General features: G+C 35.2%; 1 protein-coding gene across 8 annotated transcripts in view; it reads right to left on the bottom strand.

Moving 5' to 3' along the window:
• PATJ (PATJ crumbs cell polarity complex component) overlaps positions 1 to 17,092 on the bottom strand; it is a 353,196-nt gene that overhangs the window by 187,887 nt on the left and 148,217 nt on the right. For all 8 annotated transcript variants that reach the window (XM_068540002.1, XM_068540005.1, XM_068540003.1 and 5 more), the window contains exons 26-27: positions 13,567 to 13,644; positions 4,366 to 4,465 (exon numbers count right to left, since the gene is read on the bottom strand). In XM_068540002.1, coding sequence (XP_068396103.1) covers positions 4,366 to 4,465; positions 13,567 to 13,644 — 178 coding nt within the window. The remainder of the gene's footprint in view (positions 1 to 4,365; positions 4,466 to 13,566; positions 13,645 to 17,092) is intronic.

Here is a 17,092-nt window from a genome sequence, read left to right as displayed (position 1 = left end):
CTCAACAGGTGCTTCTGATGTACACTGAAGTCTGAAAACCACAAATTTGTGGTTTTCATACTGCAGGTTGCGACTCATTAGTCGATCAAGAGAAAAAACGAGTTGCAAACAGCATTTTAAAAAGTGAAATAAAACAGTACAGAGGGAATTCCCTGGTGGGCCAGTGGTTAGGACTCAGCGCTTTCAATGCCGTGGGCCCAGGTTCAATCCCTGGTCAGGGAACTAAGCCCCGACAAGCCACGTGGTGCGGCCAAAAAAATAACAATAGTATAGGAAAAGAATAAATTCTTCATATGTTATAAAGGTAAGTTATATTTCATGAAATTTTTGTTTCACTTATATATGCATGTTAGTGTGTGTGTCTGTGTGTGCTGCACATCTATATTTGGTTGTTAAATAAAATATATCTTATTTTACTGTGGATCACAGTCTGAAAAAAAATCTGATCGATATGATGACTAAAAAGTCAGCTCTTTTGTTCCTTCTTGTCATTTGGGTCCTACCTTGCTTGGCCTTCCTTACCCATTCCACTTAATGTTGCCTCCTCCAAGGGACTTATTCTCACACTACCTTGTTTTATTTAGTTATTTACAGTACTTATCAATATTTAAACTATCTTATTGTTTATAAGCTTTCTCCCCCTCTAGAATATAAGTTAATGAGAGATCTTGTTCACTGCCGTGTTCCCAACACTTAAAACAGTGTCAGCCCACCTAAAATACCCACTCAATAAGTATTTCTTGACCAGATGAACTTTGTAAATGAGTAACTTACCAAAGCTCACCTAAGTTAGATTAAACTACACTTTAGAATCATGAGTATCTCATGTCAGTGATCTCTCTAATATAATCATCACTTCCTGGTAGGCCTACGGCTTGGATTCCAGCCTTCCACTTCCTAGTCCTGGAGCATGGGAAAGTTACGTAATCATACTTTCACCACTGTAAAAAGAAATGCTTTGTTTTGGGACAATAAGAATCTGATAAAACAGTGAACCAATTTGCTTTTAGTTTTGGAAAGATGAGCGTAGTATTCATTTAATAAGAGTTAAGGGGCAAAGGAAAATTCATCAGATCCATATCAAGAGAAATACAGGAAAGCTAGAGGCTTTAGGTTCATCTACATTTTAAATGTGAACCATCTCATAGCTCCATAGGGTTCAAACCCTTCTGGAGAAGGTTAACAGAAAATTCAATGGGAAGGGAAAAAATGGGGAGCAAAATGAATGGAAAGTCATATTCACAGCCCAAATTTGCTGGAGAATTTGTGAAATGTCATAGTTAGGAGATGAATTTGATACTAGAAGTTTATACAGTAAGTCCCCTACATACGAACCTTCAAGTTGCCAGCTTTCAAAGATGTGAACGTGCATTTGCATGTCCAATCACATAAGTTAGTTCACGTGTGTTATGTACATTGTCACGTGTGTGCATCTTCCACAAGTGGTTGTGCTTTTGTGTACTTTACTGAAAGGTACTGTATAGAGTACAGTAGTGCAGTATCTGTATTTCAAACTAGATCTGTAAGAGGATGACTTCTTTGAATTCCTTGCTGTGAAACACAAGGAGTTTACTAATGAAGACCTGATGGAATTGGAGGCCCAGAGAAAGGATGAAGAGAGACAAGAGGAAGAAGTAACTGAAGAACTGAAGAGATTCATGACACAGGAAGTGGCAAGGGGATTTTCTTTATTGGAGGAGGCACTGTTAGTTTTTGAGGCACAGGACCCGAATGTAGAATGGTACACGAAGGCTGCAGCAGCCGTTCAGAATGCAATCCAGTGCTACTGTGTCATCTATGACGAGAAAAAAAGACTTACTACCCAGACATCACTGGATCTTTTTTCAAGAGGTTAGGTAGAATGGAATCCAGCAAGGAACCAGAACCTGTGCCATCAACATCAGGCGTGAGTGAAACTGCAGCTTGCCCTCCATCTCCTATGGCTGACGATCCTTCAGCTCTACCATCTCCCACCTCCTCGCCCTCTTCCAGTCAGTAACTCTTCTTGCCTATTTACTTGATGCCAGCCCCTGTATGCCAGCTGTTGTACCGTACTACTGTACTCTTCAAGGTACTGTACTGTAAGATTAAAAATGTTTATTTTTTGTGTTTGTTTTTTACGTATTATTTGTGTGAATAGTATTATAAACCTACTACAGTACAGTACTATATAAGCTGATTGTGTTAGTTGGGTACCTAGGCTAACTTTGTTGGACTTACGAACAAATTGGACTTACGAATGTGCTCTCAGAATGGAACTCACTTGTATGTAGGGGACTTACTGTATCAGCTTTCAGTGTAAATCATTGCCCTTCCTGAACCCCTCTAACTCTGTGAATATGTGCTGTGAACACACATGTACACATGGTCTTGGAACTCTGGGGAACTGCTCTGTCTATCTAATGGTATCAAAGTAATATTCACTAGATAACCCCAAGTCACTTTGTTCCTATTTCTGGGATAGTAATGTTTTAAGTAATGGGAAGAGTAGATGATAGACAATACCAGCTCTGGAGTCAGAGTGCCTGGATCTAAACTCCATGTCCACTATTTATTAGCTGTGTAATTTTTGACATATTCCTTAATTTCTCTGAGCCTGTTTCTTTATTGGTACATTTAGAGACCTCACAAAGTTATTATGTTGAGAGAGTTATTAACACATATGAAGACCTGGCACATGGTAAACCAGAGTGTTTACTAGGTATCACAGTCCTTATACTAAGTTCCTTAAATGCTTTTTCCTCTAATGCTCATAGCAATCCTGTGAGGCAGATTATTATAAGACATCCCCACTCCTCCATATCGATAGGAAAGTGTGAGCCTTGAAGAGGTTAAGAAACTTATCTATGAATTCACAACTAAGTGGTAGAGCTAGGATTAGAATGTAATCTTAGTCACATGCTTAAACGAGGTTTCCTAACCACCATGCAAATATGGGCATTCTAGTATCCCAGAAATTATGAATAATCAACAAGCCATCTCCACTCTGCTGCAGCTGCCCTAATAACTATATCAAAACAAGGGATTACATTACACAAACGCACACATATATCAATCGTATCTATCATGTGTTGCTCTTCCAAAGAGGTTGAGAACCAAGGCACTGCAGTACCTTTATGAAATTTTGTTTCCATGCCTTTGTATCCTCCCTTCCAGGCTGGTGACCCCACAGAGAAAAAAAGGAGCTATGTTTCATTTATCTCACAGAAGACTCACTTAGCACTGTTAGTGAAAAGCAGTTGGTTTTCAACAGAGATTGTTGAATAAATGAAAATGCATGAGAAAGCGTTCTGTAAAATCACAAAGTACAAACCAAGTTTTTATAAAGTCAACTTAATTGTTATATAGTTATATTTATTTTTATATTTCATTTATATATTATTATATTTAGAAAAATATAAAGTTATAGTCAACTTTATAATACTTGTTGAAGATTCACAATACGCCAGGCTAAAGTCCTTATCGCCTTATTTTAATCTTCATCACAACCCCTTTGAAGTAGGTACCATTATTTTCATAGAAGAGGGCATGCTTAAGGTCACACACTAGGAAGTACTGGAGCCAGAATTTTAACTCTTTCAATTTCTGTATCAAACTCCTTTTCTATATAATAGAAGGAAAAATATTATTTTAAAATATGTAAATTTCAAAAAAAAAAAAAAAAAACAAAACCCATGAAATTCACCCATTCAAATGTATAATCCTGTAGGTTTCAGTATAGTCACAAATTGTGCAACCATCATCACAATCTAATTTTAGAACATTTTCATTACCCCCAAAATAAATTCCATACACAACAGCAATCAGATCTAAACTACATATACTTTACATACATAAAAGATATGTAAATTCTTTTAAATAAAGCCTCCATTAAATATATGTGTGAACGTATATTTGATACAACTAATGCAAAAGGACGTCATGAAATGACGTCTAAAGGAAAAATTATGATTTCGTTGGCCCTCTGTAATTTTGCATTGGCAATATCACCATCCATTTGAGTAGGGCACGTAATCAAGGCCTAAAATCTACATTCAACTCTGATTATTATGAGTGAAACTCCAATTTCAAGGACTTCTTAGCATTTGTGTAATCATAACCAAATAGTAAGACTAGGAGGGAATGTAGATAAAAGTTTACCACCCAGCTGCCTTTGATCCTCACTCTGTTATATTAGTGTCAAAGACAAAAACTTAGGAAAATAAAGTCACAGAAGTTTTGGAGATGTAAACTTTCTTTTTCAGCAAGATATGTTCATGCACATTTTCTAAGAAGCTATACCACTGTATCTGACAACTTACAACAATCATTAAAGCATACTTTAATAAATTCTGCATCCACCCCAAATAATGAAAAGGAACTCACTGTTGGTAAATGCATATTCTTCTTCCGTTTCATCACTGTCATCAGATGGAGCTTTATAAGGAGGCGGCAGTTTCATTGGAGGTGGAGCAGTTCCTCGCCTCTGAAGATGCAAAATTTGAGAGAAGGGTTAATTGTCTTTGTATAACCTCTTCCTCAATGACAAACAGGATAAAAAAATAATCTGTAAATATTTTGACTCTATCCAACTTCCATCACATCACTAGGATTGTAAAATAAGTACAATTCATTCTCTTATGTTTATGTTATTATGTAAAAGTGACTCTGTGATGTAAACACACCAATGCAGAAAACAGGAATTCAAAAGCACAGTTTTTAAGACTGTTAACCTACCCAGAAGAATGAATTCCTTTCTCCAGTGAGAAAGTCAATTATATGTACTTTCTTTACACTGTTGAGGCTTAGTTTTCTTTGTTTCTGACCAAATAACTCAAATGAAAAACATTTCAAAAATCAGTCTAAATGTAAAAACTACCCAATGTGTTAATCCTACAATTATTTAAACTTCTTATTCAATTGTAGAAGGTACAGATTTCATTCTTTAAAAACTACTTGAAATACCAAGATTTTCTAACCAAAGAGGTATTCATCTACAATTTATAAAGAGTCAACACACATTTTAATGTTTTAAAAAAGAAAGAGAAAGCTTTATGATGAATACTTTTTATATTTCTGTATAAGTATTCTTTAAATTTACACACCAAACGATACAGCACATCAATATTTGGTTCAAATAGGCTTAATTAAAGTAGACTTTATGATCAGATTACCTTCACAGAATGTTGACATTTTCTTGAACGCTGGGAAAAATAAAACATGCCAAACTATGGAGAGATCCAAGCTGCTGGAAAGAATGAGCGCCGATACACACAAGCACTCCACAAAGGCCAAAATAACCAGATTAAGATTTGCTTTGCTACAGGATTTCAATAAAGTACAATCAATTATGCTTTATAGGACAAAGCCACTAATGGCAGGATACGCTTCAGTAAATGGGCAACGACTGGCCCATTACAGAAAGCAGGCATGTAATAAATTCCTCCAAAATAGAAAACACTATTTGCGATCCATACAGAAAAACACACACCCAAATTTATTTAAGATAATGTCTAACCAAAACAGTACTTTGTACATTTATAGAAAATCCAAAAATCAATAAAATGCAAGAGTGATGAAGGAAGAGAAGATGCCAAATACAAAGTACTTGTTAAGCAACAAAAGAATTCAGAAATGTGATCATGGTGTCTCTTTAATTCTTGTTTGAAAAAACTTAAAAGTGAGTTAAATGAAGAATAATAAAGGCAAACGAATTTTCAGCAAATCTTTTCCTCAGAACCAGGTCATGCTAAGTGAAAGACAATGCTCAGAACAAGGACAGCCAGCTTTTAAAATAGTATTAAGAGATACAAATTCTCTTTAATAGCACTTTAAAAAATATATTTCAGGGGAAATTTTTATGCAACTGATTTATTTAACTTCTACCAACACCCTCAGAAAAAAGGTAGGATAAGCATATTCTGGGCCCCCTCCGGTATGAATTTGGGTTGCCAGATACCCGGGCATCTTTCTACCACACATAGGCGAAGGGTGTAGGCAGGTCCAGGCTCTCCCTGTGGCAACAAAGGCTGGAGCAGGGTATGCACAGGGAGGGCCAGAAGAACAGCACCTCCATGAGGGCAGAGAACAACAGAGACTGTATGGCATCCTCAGCTCTGAGAAGAGAGCTCTTAACTATCTGCTGAACGAGTAAATAACTGGTTGTCGCTCATGTTGTTTAGGTTCCCCGACATACTAACTTTTAGAAAAATGACAATGACATAAATCCTTCTTGTTCAAGAGCACCGCGTGTTAGCTTTGTCTGGTAGAAATGTACATTATTTTAGCAAATTATTACAGTTGCATTGCCCTGTAAGATGTTAACCAGTTTCGCATCTAAATTTGAGTCTTACTTAAACATTCTTTCTTTCAGCAATTATAAATACTCTCTCCAATTCTCTCTGAACTAGGCTAACCACCTTATTGGTTCTTTTGTTAGTGATTTAAATAAACACCTGGCACCTGCACAGTCTGCACAATTTCACAGAGCATGTTTTAATTTTTTCTTACATTATACTTGTCAGTCTTGGTAGACTCACCTTCCAGAACCAATGAAACTGTGATGCCTGAGATACACAATCCATGAGCTGTTTAAACTCATACACATGATTTCCTGGTTCCGACAGTAAATCCCCAGAGGCAACAGAACTTTGCCTTTTTGACTGTTTCTCCATTTTTTAATTTCCAATTCTTTGTTTTTGTTTCTGATACTAGGCTAAGTTTGGTTCTGATTTGTACTTTGGCTGTAAGTTATTCACCATTAGTAGAAGCGACCAATGAAGTTTGGCTTTATGATCTGGCAATTAATATTTGTTGGGATGATGAGGACCTATTATATATTGTTCTATAAGCACCTATTCTCTCTTGATTGAAAGACAACAGCAAACATATTTATTTATTAGTCTTTCTGTTTGCCTGGTTGTGCTTTTGTACAAGAACACGTCTTGGTTCCATTGGAGAGAACAGTTTTTTGTCACACAGACCAGAGTTTTTACATTTCTGTGTCTACATTTGACATATGGCTAAAGTTGTAGGATGGAAGCCGAAAGTGTTCTGTGTATCTGAAATGGAGAAAAGCTCCTACCTCATGGTGAGCATGACATATTTCCCTACCTTCAGGGGGTATTAAAAACTTAGTCTCTTAAAGCAGCGGTCCCCAACCTTTTTGGCACCAGGGACCGGTTTCGTGGAAGACAATTTTTTCACAGACTGTGGGGGGGGCGGGGCGGGGCGGGGGGCCGCGGGGAATGGTTCAGGCGGTAATGCGAGCAATGGGGAGTGATAGAGAGCAGCAGATGAAACTTCGCTCGCTTGCCCACCACTCACCTCCTGCTACATGGCCTGGTTCCTAACAGGCTGAGGACCGGTAGCGGTCCGTGGCCCAGGGGTTGGGGACCCCTGTTTTAAAGAATCTCTTTCTGATTGGTTATAGAGACTAATAAGCATTATTTAAATCTAATATTCCCAGAGTTTTCCAGAAAATAGTGAAACTATAACTTATATTACTTTAGATGTGCCAGCCTTTAAATAAAATCTCTTTTCACAGAAACCACTAACTCAGAAGCATTTTTATATACGAATCTAGATTCACAAAGTCAAAGAGATTTGGTAATTTTCATTAGAAACACCTATACCTTCTTCCTGATCTCCTTGATCTTATTGGTGTGGAATATAAAACAAAAATATATAAGACAATAAAAATATTTATACTAATGTTGCATGATGCCCACATGTCTACATGCTGTGCATGTTTGTGTGTGTGTGTGTGTGTATGTGTATCACAAATGTTTGCACATTAACCTGAGTATTATCAGCCAATTCTAAAGATTAGCACAATATGGAATATCACTGATGGAAAAAAATGCATAAAAGGAATTACTTCTATCAATAATAATTGTTAAAAAAAATAGTTTAGTCATCACCTGACCTCCCTACTTTGGGAAAGTCTCCCTGCCTGTTCTCCCCTAGCACTCTGGGCATATTTCTGTCATACCAATTATACTTCTGTTTATTTCACTATATGTCACATTGATCTATGCACCTCTTGGAGTGAAGGTGCTCTGTCATTCCAGGATGTAGAATAATGCTTGGTGCACAAGATAGAATTCCAGAGAAGAATAATATAGTAAAGTACATCCTGTAATCACTGAAACATCATCCTGTAATGGAGATGTAGATTCTGGTATGATCAATTAACTCACAAGTGGGAGTGCTTTGGGGGCAGTAATCACCTCTGAATTCTCCAAAGAATTCACTTACTTGGTTAAGTATCATCTACCTGTGAGACCCAGAACACTGCCTGGAACCTAATAGACACACGATACATATTTACTGAATGAATAAAGAATCCTAAAAACAAAACAAACACCTCTGGCTTTAGGTCACCAGGGATTGGCACATGCTCTCTGGGCAAGTGCCACTTTCCTGTGCTCTACTTGACCTTCTGATTTGGGGTTTATGGTTGCAATGTTAACTATTGCCATGTCAACTTAGTGATTAGTTCTCCTCTATACCAAGGAACTCAGCTGGATAGACTTACACTGACTTTTGGTATTACCAGGTTCTTACTGGATTTTTAAAATTTGAATGCAAATATCCTTGCTATGTATGGAAATTCAATTTGGTTTAATGGAACAGGTCAAAGTTGATAAGAATCATACATTTATCTTTTTCTTCTTGAAATCTTATGCGGAATATTCCTTAATCAAATTACCTTATTCCCCGAAGTAATTAAATTAGTAACCAGTTTGTTCATCTGTGTGTTTATTGTCTGTGTCCCCACAGACTGATCCGTTGTCTGTTTCCTTTTTGATGTTATATCCACTGACTGTAGCATAGTAACTGGCACACTATAGGTTTCCAATAAACATTTGATGAATGTTCAGATATTTGAATCAACATATGAATCAACACAGTTCCAATAATAGGACAGACTAAATATTCTGAGAAACCCTTCTTTAAAAAACACAGATAAAAATTCAAAAATACGTTTCTGTAACTAAGGGCAGAAACAACCATAAATTCCAAATCAGAAGGTAAATCCTCAGAGGGCATGTGCCAATCCCTAGTGACCTAAAGCCAGAGATTTTGTTTTGTTCTGTTTTTAGGATTCTTTATTCATTCATTAAATATGTCTTGTGTGCCTATTAGGTGCCCAGTAGTGTTCTGGGCAATGCGGATAGAGTAATTATGAAATAGATTATCTCACTGCCCTCATGGAGCTTATATTCCAGTCCCTTTCATATGCCATATTTTGTGGGTCTTCAGGTCTTGTCCCCAGATTGCTTTAAAGTTAGCAGTCACTGAATTCTATATTGTTTGCTTTGCCCTACTAAAATGCAAGCTCCAGAAAAACAGGGAATTTTTGTTTGTCTTTAATAGCTTCATTGCAGTATATTGAAGTATAACTGACATAAAAAAAATTGCACAGATTTTAAAGTATACAATTAGAATCCACTACCACAGTCAATACAATGAACATATAGCCATCACACCCAAAAGTTTCTTCGTGACTCTTTTTAATCACCCTCTCTCCCACCCCTTCCCCTGGCACCCTGTTCTCCTGAACCACTGATCTCCTTTTTGTCGCTACAGGTTGTATTTTCTAGACATTTATATAAATATAATCATGCAGTATCTACTCATTTTTATCTAGTAAAAGCTAGGAATTTAATTAGTCCATAGTTTCTATTTGAGGTCAAACAAGGTGGGAAGTAGGGCTAAAGATATCACCCTCCTAAACCCCAATTCCTACAAATAAAGCCTGTACCTCCAAAAGGTTGAAGTATTCTGCAAGTAATGATTTGCAATCTGTACATAACTAACACTTCTGCAAACAATAACCATGGTCATTATTAGAATCTACATATTGTCTATGTTTATTAGCGGTTGCCAAAATCAAACCACAGAATCCTGAACACCCAGTGGTATGCTACTGTTAATCTGAATATAATGTTTGTGATTAAGATCTGCACTCAAAGAAGGTGGCCAACCAGGATAAAACCGACAGTTCTATAATTTGGTAACCAATTCAATCCTTTTCAAGAACCCTCTCCCCAAATCTTCAAGGGGTCTTGATTGGCCTCCATGCACATTTCTGTAAATAAAGTGTTCCCAGGTGTTCAATTCAGTCATAGCTTTTTTTTTTTTTTCTTTAATGGGGTGAAACCTGCAACGGGTGAAGTTAAAAGCAAATAAACAAATCAAACAAACCAAAATCTTGACTGTAGAAGACAGTAGGAATATTTCCTGGCCTTGGCCTTAGCTTGAGATGGAAGAAAACCAAAAAAAGAAAAGAAAGAAAAGAAAAAAGGTGTCCCCTGAGAATTCATTATAAGCCCAGACACACTAGACGGGAGACCTAAATTCATTCTGTGTGTGGCTCAAAAATATCCAAGACAAAATACCAGGCAAATACGAAAAGAAAGCTGGCCTAGTTTCAGAGATATTGGATGAAATAGATATTAAGGCATTTCTTAATAACGCCACATATTAATAAAAAGATCAATTATATCCCTATGAGGATATAAAATTTTTTAACTTGTAGACACCTAATAAATTAACTTGAAAAAAAATGTAAAATAACAAATGAAAAACTACATGAAAAAAATGTAAAATAACAACTGAAAAACTACAAGATGATTAATTTAACCATCAAAACGGAAGACTAAGTTACTCTGACCAAAAAAATCATTACGAATATAGAATATCTGAATAACTCAGTTAATTAGTTTGCCCTAATAACTTTGTATAAAAACCTGTAACCAATAACTAGATAATAGTTATTCTTTTAAATCACAATTATACATTTACAATAACTATGTGCTAGGCCATAAAAATGTCTCAACCAATATAAAAGATATTATATAAAACAAATCTCTGGTTATAACTGAAATATGTTAGGAAAAAACAGCAATAAGTTTTTAAACATACTTGTAGGGAAATTAAAAATACATTTTAAAATAAACCTGGGTAAAAAATACATCATCTGGAAGATAAAAAAAAAACAACTTAGTACTAAACAAACTTAATATCTTGGGATCTAGAAATAGAGGACCTTAAAAGGAAATTTATGGTCTGAAATGACTATTTTAGAAAAAAAGAATGGTTAAAAATTAATAAATTCTACAACTATCTAAAGATTATTAGGTGGGGGGAAGGAAATAAACCCAAATAAGACAACATAAAAATGAGAACAAAATTAACTAAGCAGAATAAAGATAAAACAGAGAAGACTAACAGCTGAAAACTTAATTCTTCAAAATGAGGAATTAAATGAAAAATTACTTTCAAGATTAATAAAAAATAAACTATATTCATAATGAAAAAGAACTACTTCGAAGAGAACACAGATAATACACGTTAAGAGAATAAACAACTTTATACCAACAAATGCAAAAATTAGGTGACATCAATATTCCTAGAAAAGAGTCAGTAATCAAAACGGACTCTAAAAGGAACAGAAAATCTGAATAGCTCAATAACACAGGCCCTTGATGGCTTCATAAGCTAATCTGACCAAACATTTAAGGCATGGATAATTACTATTTTACACAAACTCTCAGAGAACTGAAAAGAAGAAGTACTCCTACTATTCATTTTAGTAGTCTTCTATAACCAAAACCAGACAGAATAGTACATAAATGGAAAATTACAGGCCAAACTCGTTCAAAATCACAGATGTAAAAATTCTAGAAGAAATAATACTAGCAAACAGGCAAAACAGATCATGACCAAATTAATTTAAGATTGGTTTAACATTACAGAATCTATTAATATAATTCACCACATTAAGGAATTCAAGGAGAAAAAAAATCACATACAAATTATTTCAGTGAATGTAGATAATTCATTTGATAAAATTCAATGTCAATGCCATTCATGATAAAAATTCTTAGCAAAATAAGAACGAAAGGGAATACTTCCGTAACCAAAGGATAATCTACAAAATCTTACAGCACACACCATATTCAATGGTTAAATATTGAAAGCAATTTCTTAACTATCAGGAGGTAACACAATAAGAATGTTAGCTCTTATTACTTCCATTAAACACCACAGAGGTCTTAGCAGATATAATAAAACAAGGGAAAAAATACTGGAAAGGGAAGAAGAAAACTGCTTTTATCCAAAGTGGTTATTATTATCCATATAGAAAATTCAGAAATGAAAATCTACAGACATAGTACTAGACTCTGGGATTCATATTCTTATTAAAAATCATATATATATACATATATATATACATATATATATGTGTATATATATATATATATATATATATATATATATATATATATATGTGAAGTACATACACCAAGACACTAAAAGCATACATCAAGACACTAAAAGCTTCTACATAAAATATTTAATAAGTTTATCTTTAGGTGGTGGGTTTATGAGAGATTTTAACTTTTTTATTTCAGCATTTTGGTTTTCCTAGTGTCCTGAACCAGATTATTTTATAAAAGAATAAGAGAATAATGTTATAAGATGTCACAAAATATATAAAACTCAATTTCATATCTACATACTAGCAACAGAAAATGCGATTTAAAAATATTTAAAAGCAACACAAAATATAAGGATTTCTAGGAATAAACCAAAGATTTACAATGCCTTTCTGAAGAAAATGATAACAATTAATTGTAAGAAATAAAAGAGGAATTTAATAAATAGAAAGACATACCAGGTTAATGGTTAAGAAGGCTCAATATCATAAAGATGTAAATTCTTTACAATTTATAGATCTGACACAACTCCAATCAAAATTGCCAAAGAGATTTTTTGGTAGAATTTGACAAGCTAATTACAAAATTTATATGGAAAAGAAAAAGGACACAAATAGGTAACACACTTCTAAAGAAAAAAGAAATATGTAAAGGAGATTGCTCTACTAGAAAACAAGATTTATTATTAGGCTTTAATAATTTAGGTAGGGCAGCATTTGTGCCGGGATAAACAAATGGAACAAAGAGAAAGCTCAGAAACAATCTTCCCCTGATAACCTGAGATATGACAGAGGTTGTGGTGCAAAGGAGGGCCTATTTAAAAGAGTGGGATAATTATTTATCTTTATGGGGAAAAATGAAAATCCATCCTACCTGACACCATATCCTAACATAAATTTTATATCAACTAATTCTACTAGAATATCAACTAATTTTATATCAACTAATTCTACTAGAATAGAGGTGGGGAAACAGGAGTGGAGGATTAACTCTCAGGACCTTTGACCTGCTCCTTCGAGAATGAAAAGGAAGAGCAATGTGGAAAATGGACTTCCAGGCTGAGGGAGCAGCAAGATCAAAGTCCAAGAAACTTTCTGGGAATGGACAGACAACCAGCCCAGCTGAACAGGAAAGACAGAGAACGATGATGATGGCTGATTGGTGCGTCATGACATTTTTACACCTATACTCCACTAGGCCTTCATCCAGGCCAGAATCAGTCATGTTCACAGAAGGGAAATATTATAACGACAGTACTTCTATCCTGATATTCATCAAAAAACCACTTATTAATTGCAGCTCAGATATGCAAAAAGAAACCAAAAACATTTTTTAAAAGCTTGCGAGGTTAGGTTACCTTTTCTTTTTCTTCTTGGGTGTCTTGGTCCTGGTTATTAGTGATTTTTTTGGCCTTGTTATGTGCACTAGGAATGACCTACCACCACAAAAGCAAGGAAGGGGGAGAAGGAAAACATTTAAATGTCACAATCATTACGTGGCTTTAATTTTTTTAAAAAACAATTAAAATCCTACTTAACTCTCTAACTTCACCTAAAAAGTAAAGACACGAGAAGTACAATTCAAGGCAAACAATACAACTTGGGAAATCTAACAAGCTATAAAACCCAAAATGTGTGTGTGTGTGTGTGTGTGTGTGTGTGTGTAGCATCAAGGGGCAATAAATTCACAGGCTTGTGTAGATCCAGAAAGTGAAGATGAAGACTAAGAAGACCACCATACTTACTGTCATCTAAACATCTCATTTTGCAAAATACACTTTTAAGGGTAAGCAAAGTTAATTCCTAGAACGCTGAATGCAACATTTATTTCATAGATCTACCTTATTTATCATTGTACCCCAGTTCAAGTATGATATCTAGCACGCTGTGCACATTCAATAAATATTTCACTATCACTGCTAGCATATAAATAAATTACAAAGCTATTTACACTCCTGGATGAAAGGTCAATGAGAGCGGGAATTTAGTGTTATTTATCACTATAACCCTGTTGTTCAGAAAAAGCCTAATACATAGTAGTGTTGAATAAATGTTTATAAATGAGTCAAACAGTTCAATTTCATAGAAATAATTTTAATTCTTAATGGTGCCAACATCATAGATTACTTTTTGACTCATTTCTTTTTGTAAAACTATCTATAAAACATCTTAGGAAAATACAAAACCGTTAGTGATTTTTTTAAAAGGATCCTTAAATAGCTAACACAAATAATGTTGGCATGAAATCTGATGACAGACATGCAAATTAAAAGGAAAAATAAATATCTTTTCTCAGAAAATTAAAGGAACTTCCTGCCTAGGGATAATTTAAAAAACAAAACCAAAAAAACACTTCTCTCTAAAGGCAATTTAAGGGACTTTCCTGGCAGTCCAGTGGTTAAGACTTCACCTTCCAATGCAGGGGGTGTGGGTTCAGTCCCTGGTCAGGGAGCTAAGATCCAACATGCTTCATGGCCAAAAAATCAAAACAAAAAACAGAAGCAATATTGTAACAAATTCAATAAAGACTTTAAATATGGTCTACATCAAAAAAAAAAAATCTTTAAAAAAAATAAAAAATAAAGGCAATTTAAGATTAATTCTTCTTTACTTTTAACTTAGAGTCTAAGGAAATTAATTTTGGAATAAATGAGAAGGTCTCAGAAATGTTTCACTTAGGTAAAAAACAATAGTAGTGACACAGCAAAATGTTTTTGGTGCTTCCTATGTGAATAGACACTGTACTTAATATTTATTTCTTTATTTATTTATTTTTAATATTTATTTGGCTGCGCCAGGTCTTAGTTGCGGCACACGGGATCTTCTATGCAGCATGCGGGATCTTTAGTTGTGGCATGCGGACTCCTTTAGTTGCAGCAAGACAGATCTAGTTTCCCGACCAGGGATCGAACCTGGGCCCCCTGCACCGGGAGAGCGGAGTCTTAGCCACTGGACCACCAGGGAAGTTCTCTATTTAATATATACAACAACCTAAGTCAGAGTTCAAAAACTAGTGGGTCTACAGGTATATGTTTCTTGTCCTAAAGAATTTTAAACCAGGAGCTTCCCTTGTGGCGCAGTGGTTAAGAATCCGCCTGCCAATGCAGGGGACACGGGTTCGAGCCCTGGTCCGGGAAGATCTCACATGCTGTGGAGCAACTAAGCCTGTGTGCCACAACTACTGAGCCTGCACTCTAGAGCCCACGAGCCACAACTACTGAAGCCCACGCGCCTAGAGCCTGTGCTCCGCAACAAGAGAAGCCAATGCAATGAGAAGCCCACACACCACAACGATGAGTAGCCCCCGCTCACAGCAACTAGAGCAAGCCCACGTGCAGCAATGAAGACCCAACGCAGCCATAGATAAATAAATAAATAAATAGAATTTTAAAACAAATATTTTGTCTCTCTAGAAAGTTATAATATCTGCCTACACTGGACCTACTTTCTCCTCTGAAAAAACCAGCTGAAACTGAATGGCAGAAGCTTCGTGATGGGACAAAATGTTAGCTGCCATTCACAAAGTTTACATTGTTTGCTTTTCAAAGAGTAGAGAAATATCTTTCTGTATGCATATCATTAGCAAAATTTGGAAGACAAAAGGCCCACCAAAAAGACTACATCTTTAAGAAAAGTAGGACAGCACGTTTCTTATGAAAGTAAAAAATATATTTCTATATGACTAATACACAAAAGGTACACGTGTCCAAGAAATTTAGGTGCCATTATGAAACAATGATATTAGGGAAATACAAATGGAATACAGGAAAAAATAAAACAACACATGATAATAAATTTAATGAACTGAAGGCATGATGCCAATTTCAAAAGGGTTTGTTTTTTAATATATAAAAAAAAACCCTAATGCTACTGTGAAATGCAATTTTAACTGGAAAAAGTTACCTTGGCATAAAAACTTTCTATAGAGGTGTACAGTATAAATCATGAGTTTTGCTCTCAAATAAGCATTTACCAAGTAAATCTAAGCGGATACATACATTTCTTTCTAGCAGGCTGAAAAAATAGTTGAGAAATTCAGGAGGAAAAGCTTAAAAAAGTAATGTGTTGTTGATCCTCCTAAACCACCTGCTAAAAGCACAAATATAAAAAAATAAAATACAACTCAAAAAAAAGGTACAAATATAAACACCACTGCTCAATTCATGGTGTTGATAAGAATTTCCATGTAACCAAGGCATGTTTAGACACAGAGTCTTGATGGAAATGACTTATTTGGGGGTTTTGAAGAAAGTCTCAAAGTTTAATGTAAACTGATCAAAAATGATGAAGAATTTGGCTATATTTTCTATTCCTGTGATGACCAATATAACTTGCAAGAATAAGTAAGCCGAAGAGAGCACAATTTGGCAAAGATTTGAAACTTGATTCCTTTCATTTCCTTATTCAACTGGAATCACTTTGTGCTTAAAAAAAAAAAAAAAAGGAACAAATCATGGACATTAATATCATCGCCATCCCTTGGCTAGCATCACAGAGAGTTCAATGCTTGATGAACCCAATGCACAATGTAACAGTCTGTGATGCTGCCTGAGGGTTAAGTAACTTGAACATGGGGCGATGCTGAAGACATTTTCCCTTTTTTTGAACAGTTGAAAGAAACTGTACTGTTTATGTCATCCAAATGAAAATTTCGACCTCAGTTCACCAACAAAGGCTGGATTAAAATCTTGGCTATTTTGGCTGACTTTATAACCTATTAAAATACTTTGAATATTTTTCAGCAGGGCATTTGCAAGTGGCCACATAAATGTATAATCTGATTGGCTCATTCTCGCTCAAAACTGTTTCTCTGGAAGTATCATTTGGCAGGGAATAATCTGGCCAATTTTCCTACAGAATTCAGTTTCCAGAAATAAAAGTGAT

The sequence above is a fragment of the Eschrichtius robustus genome, chromosome 3 (assembly GCF_028021215.1).
Source record: "Eschrichtius robustus isolate mEscRob2 chromosome 3, mEscRob2.pri, whole genome shotgun sequence".
Lineage (NCBI taxonomy): Eukaryota > Metazoa > Chordata > Mammalia > Artiodactyla > Eschrichtiidae > Eschrichtius > Eschrichtius robustus.
This window is presented reverse-complemented; position numbering and strand designations above follow the sequence as displayed.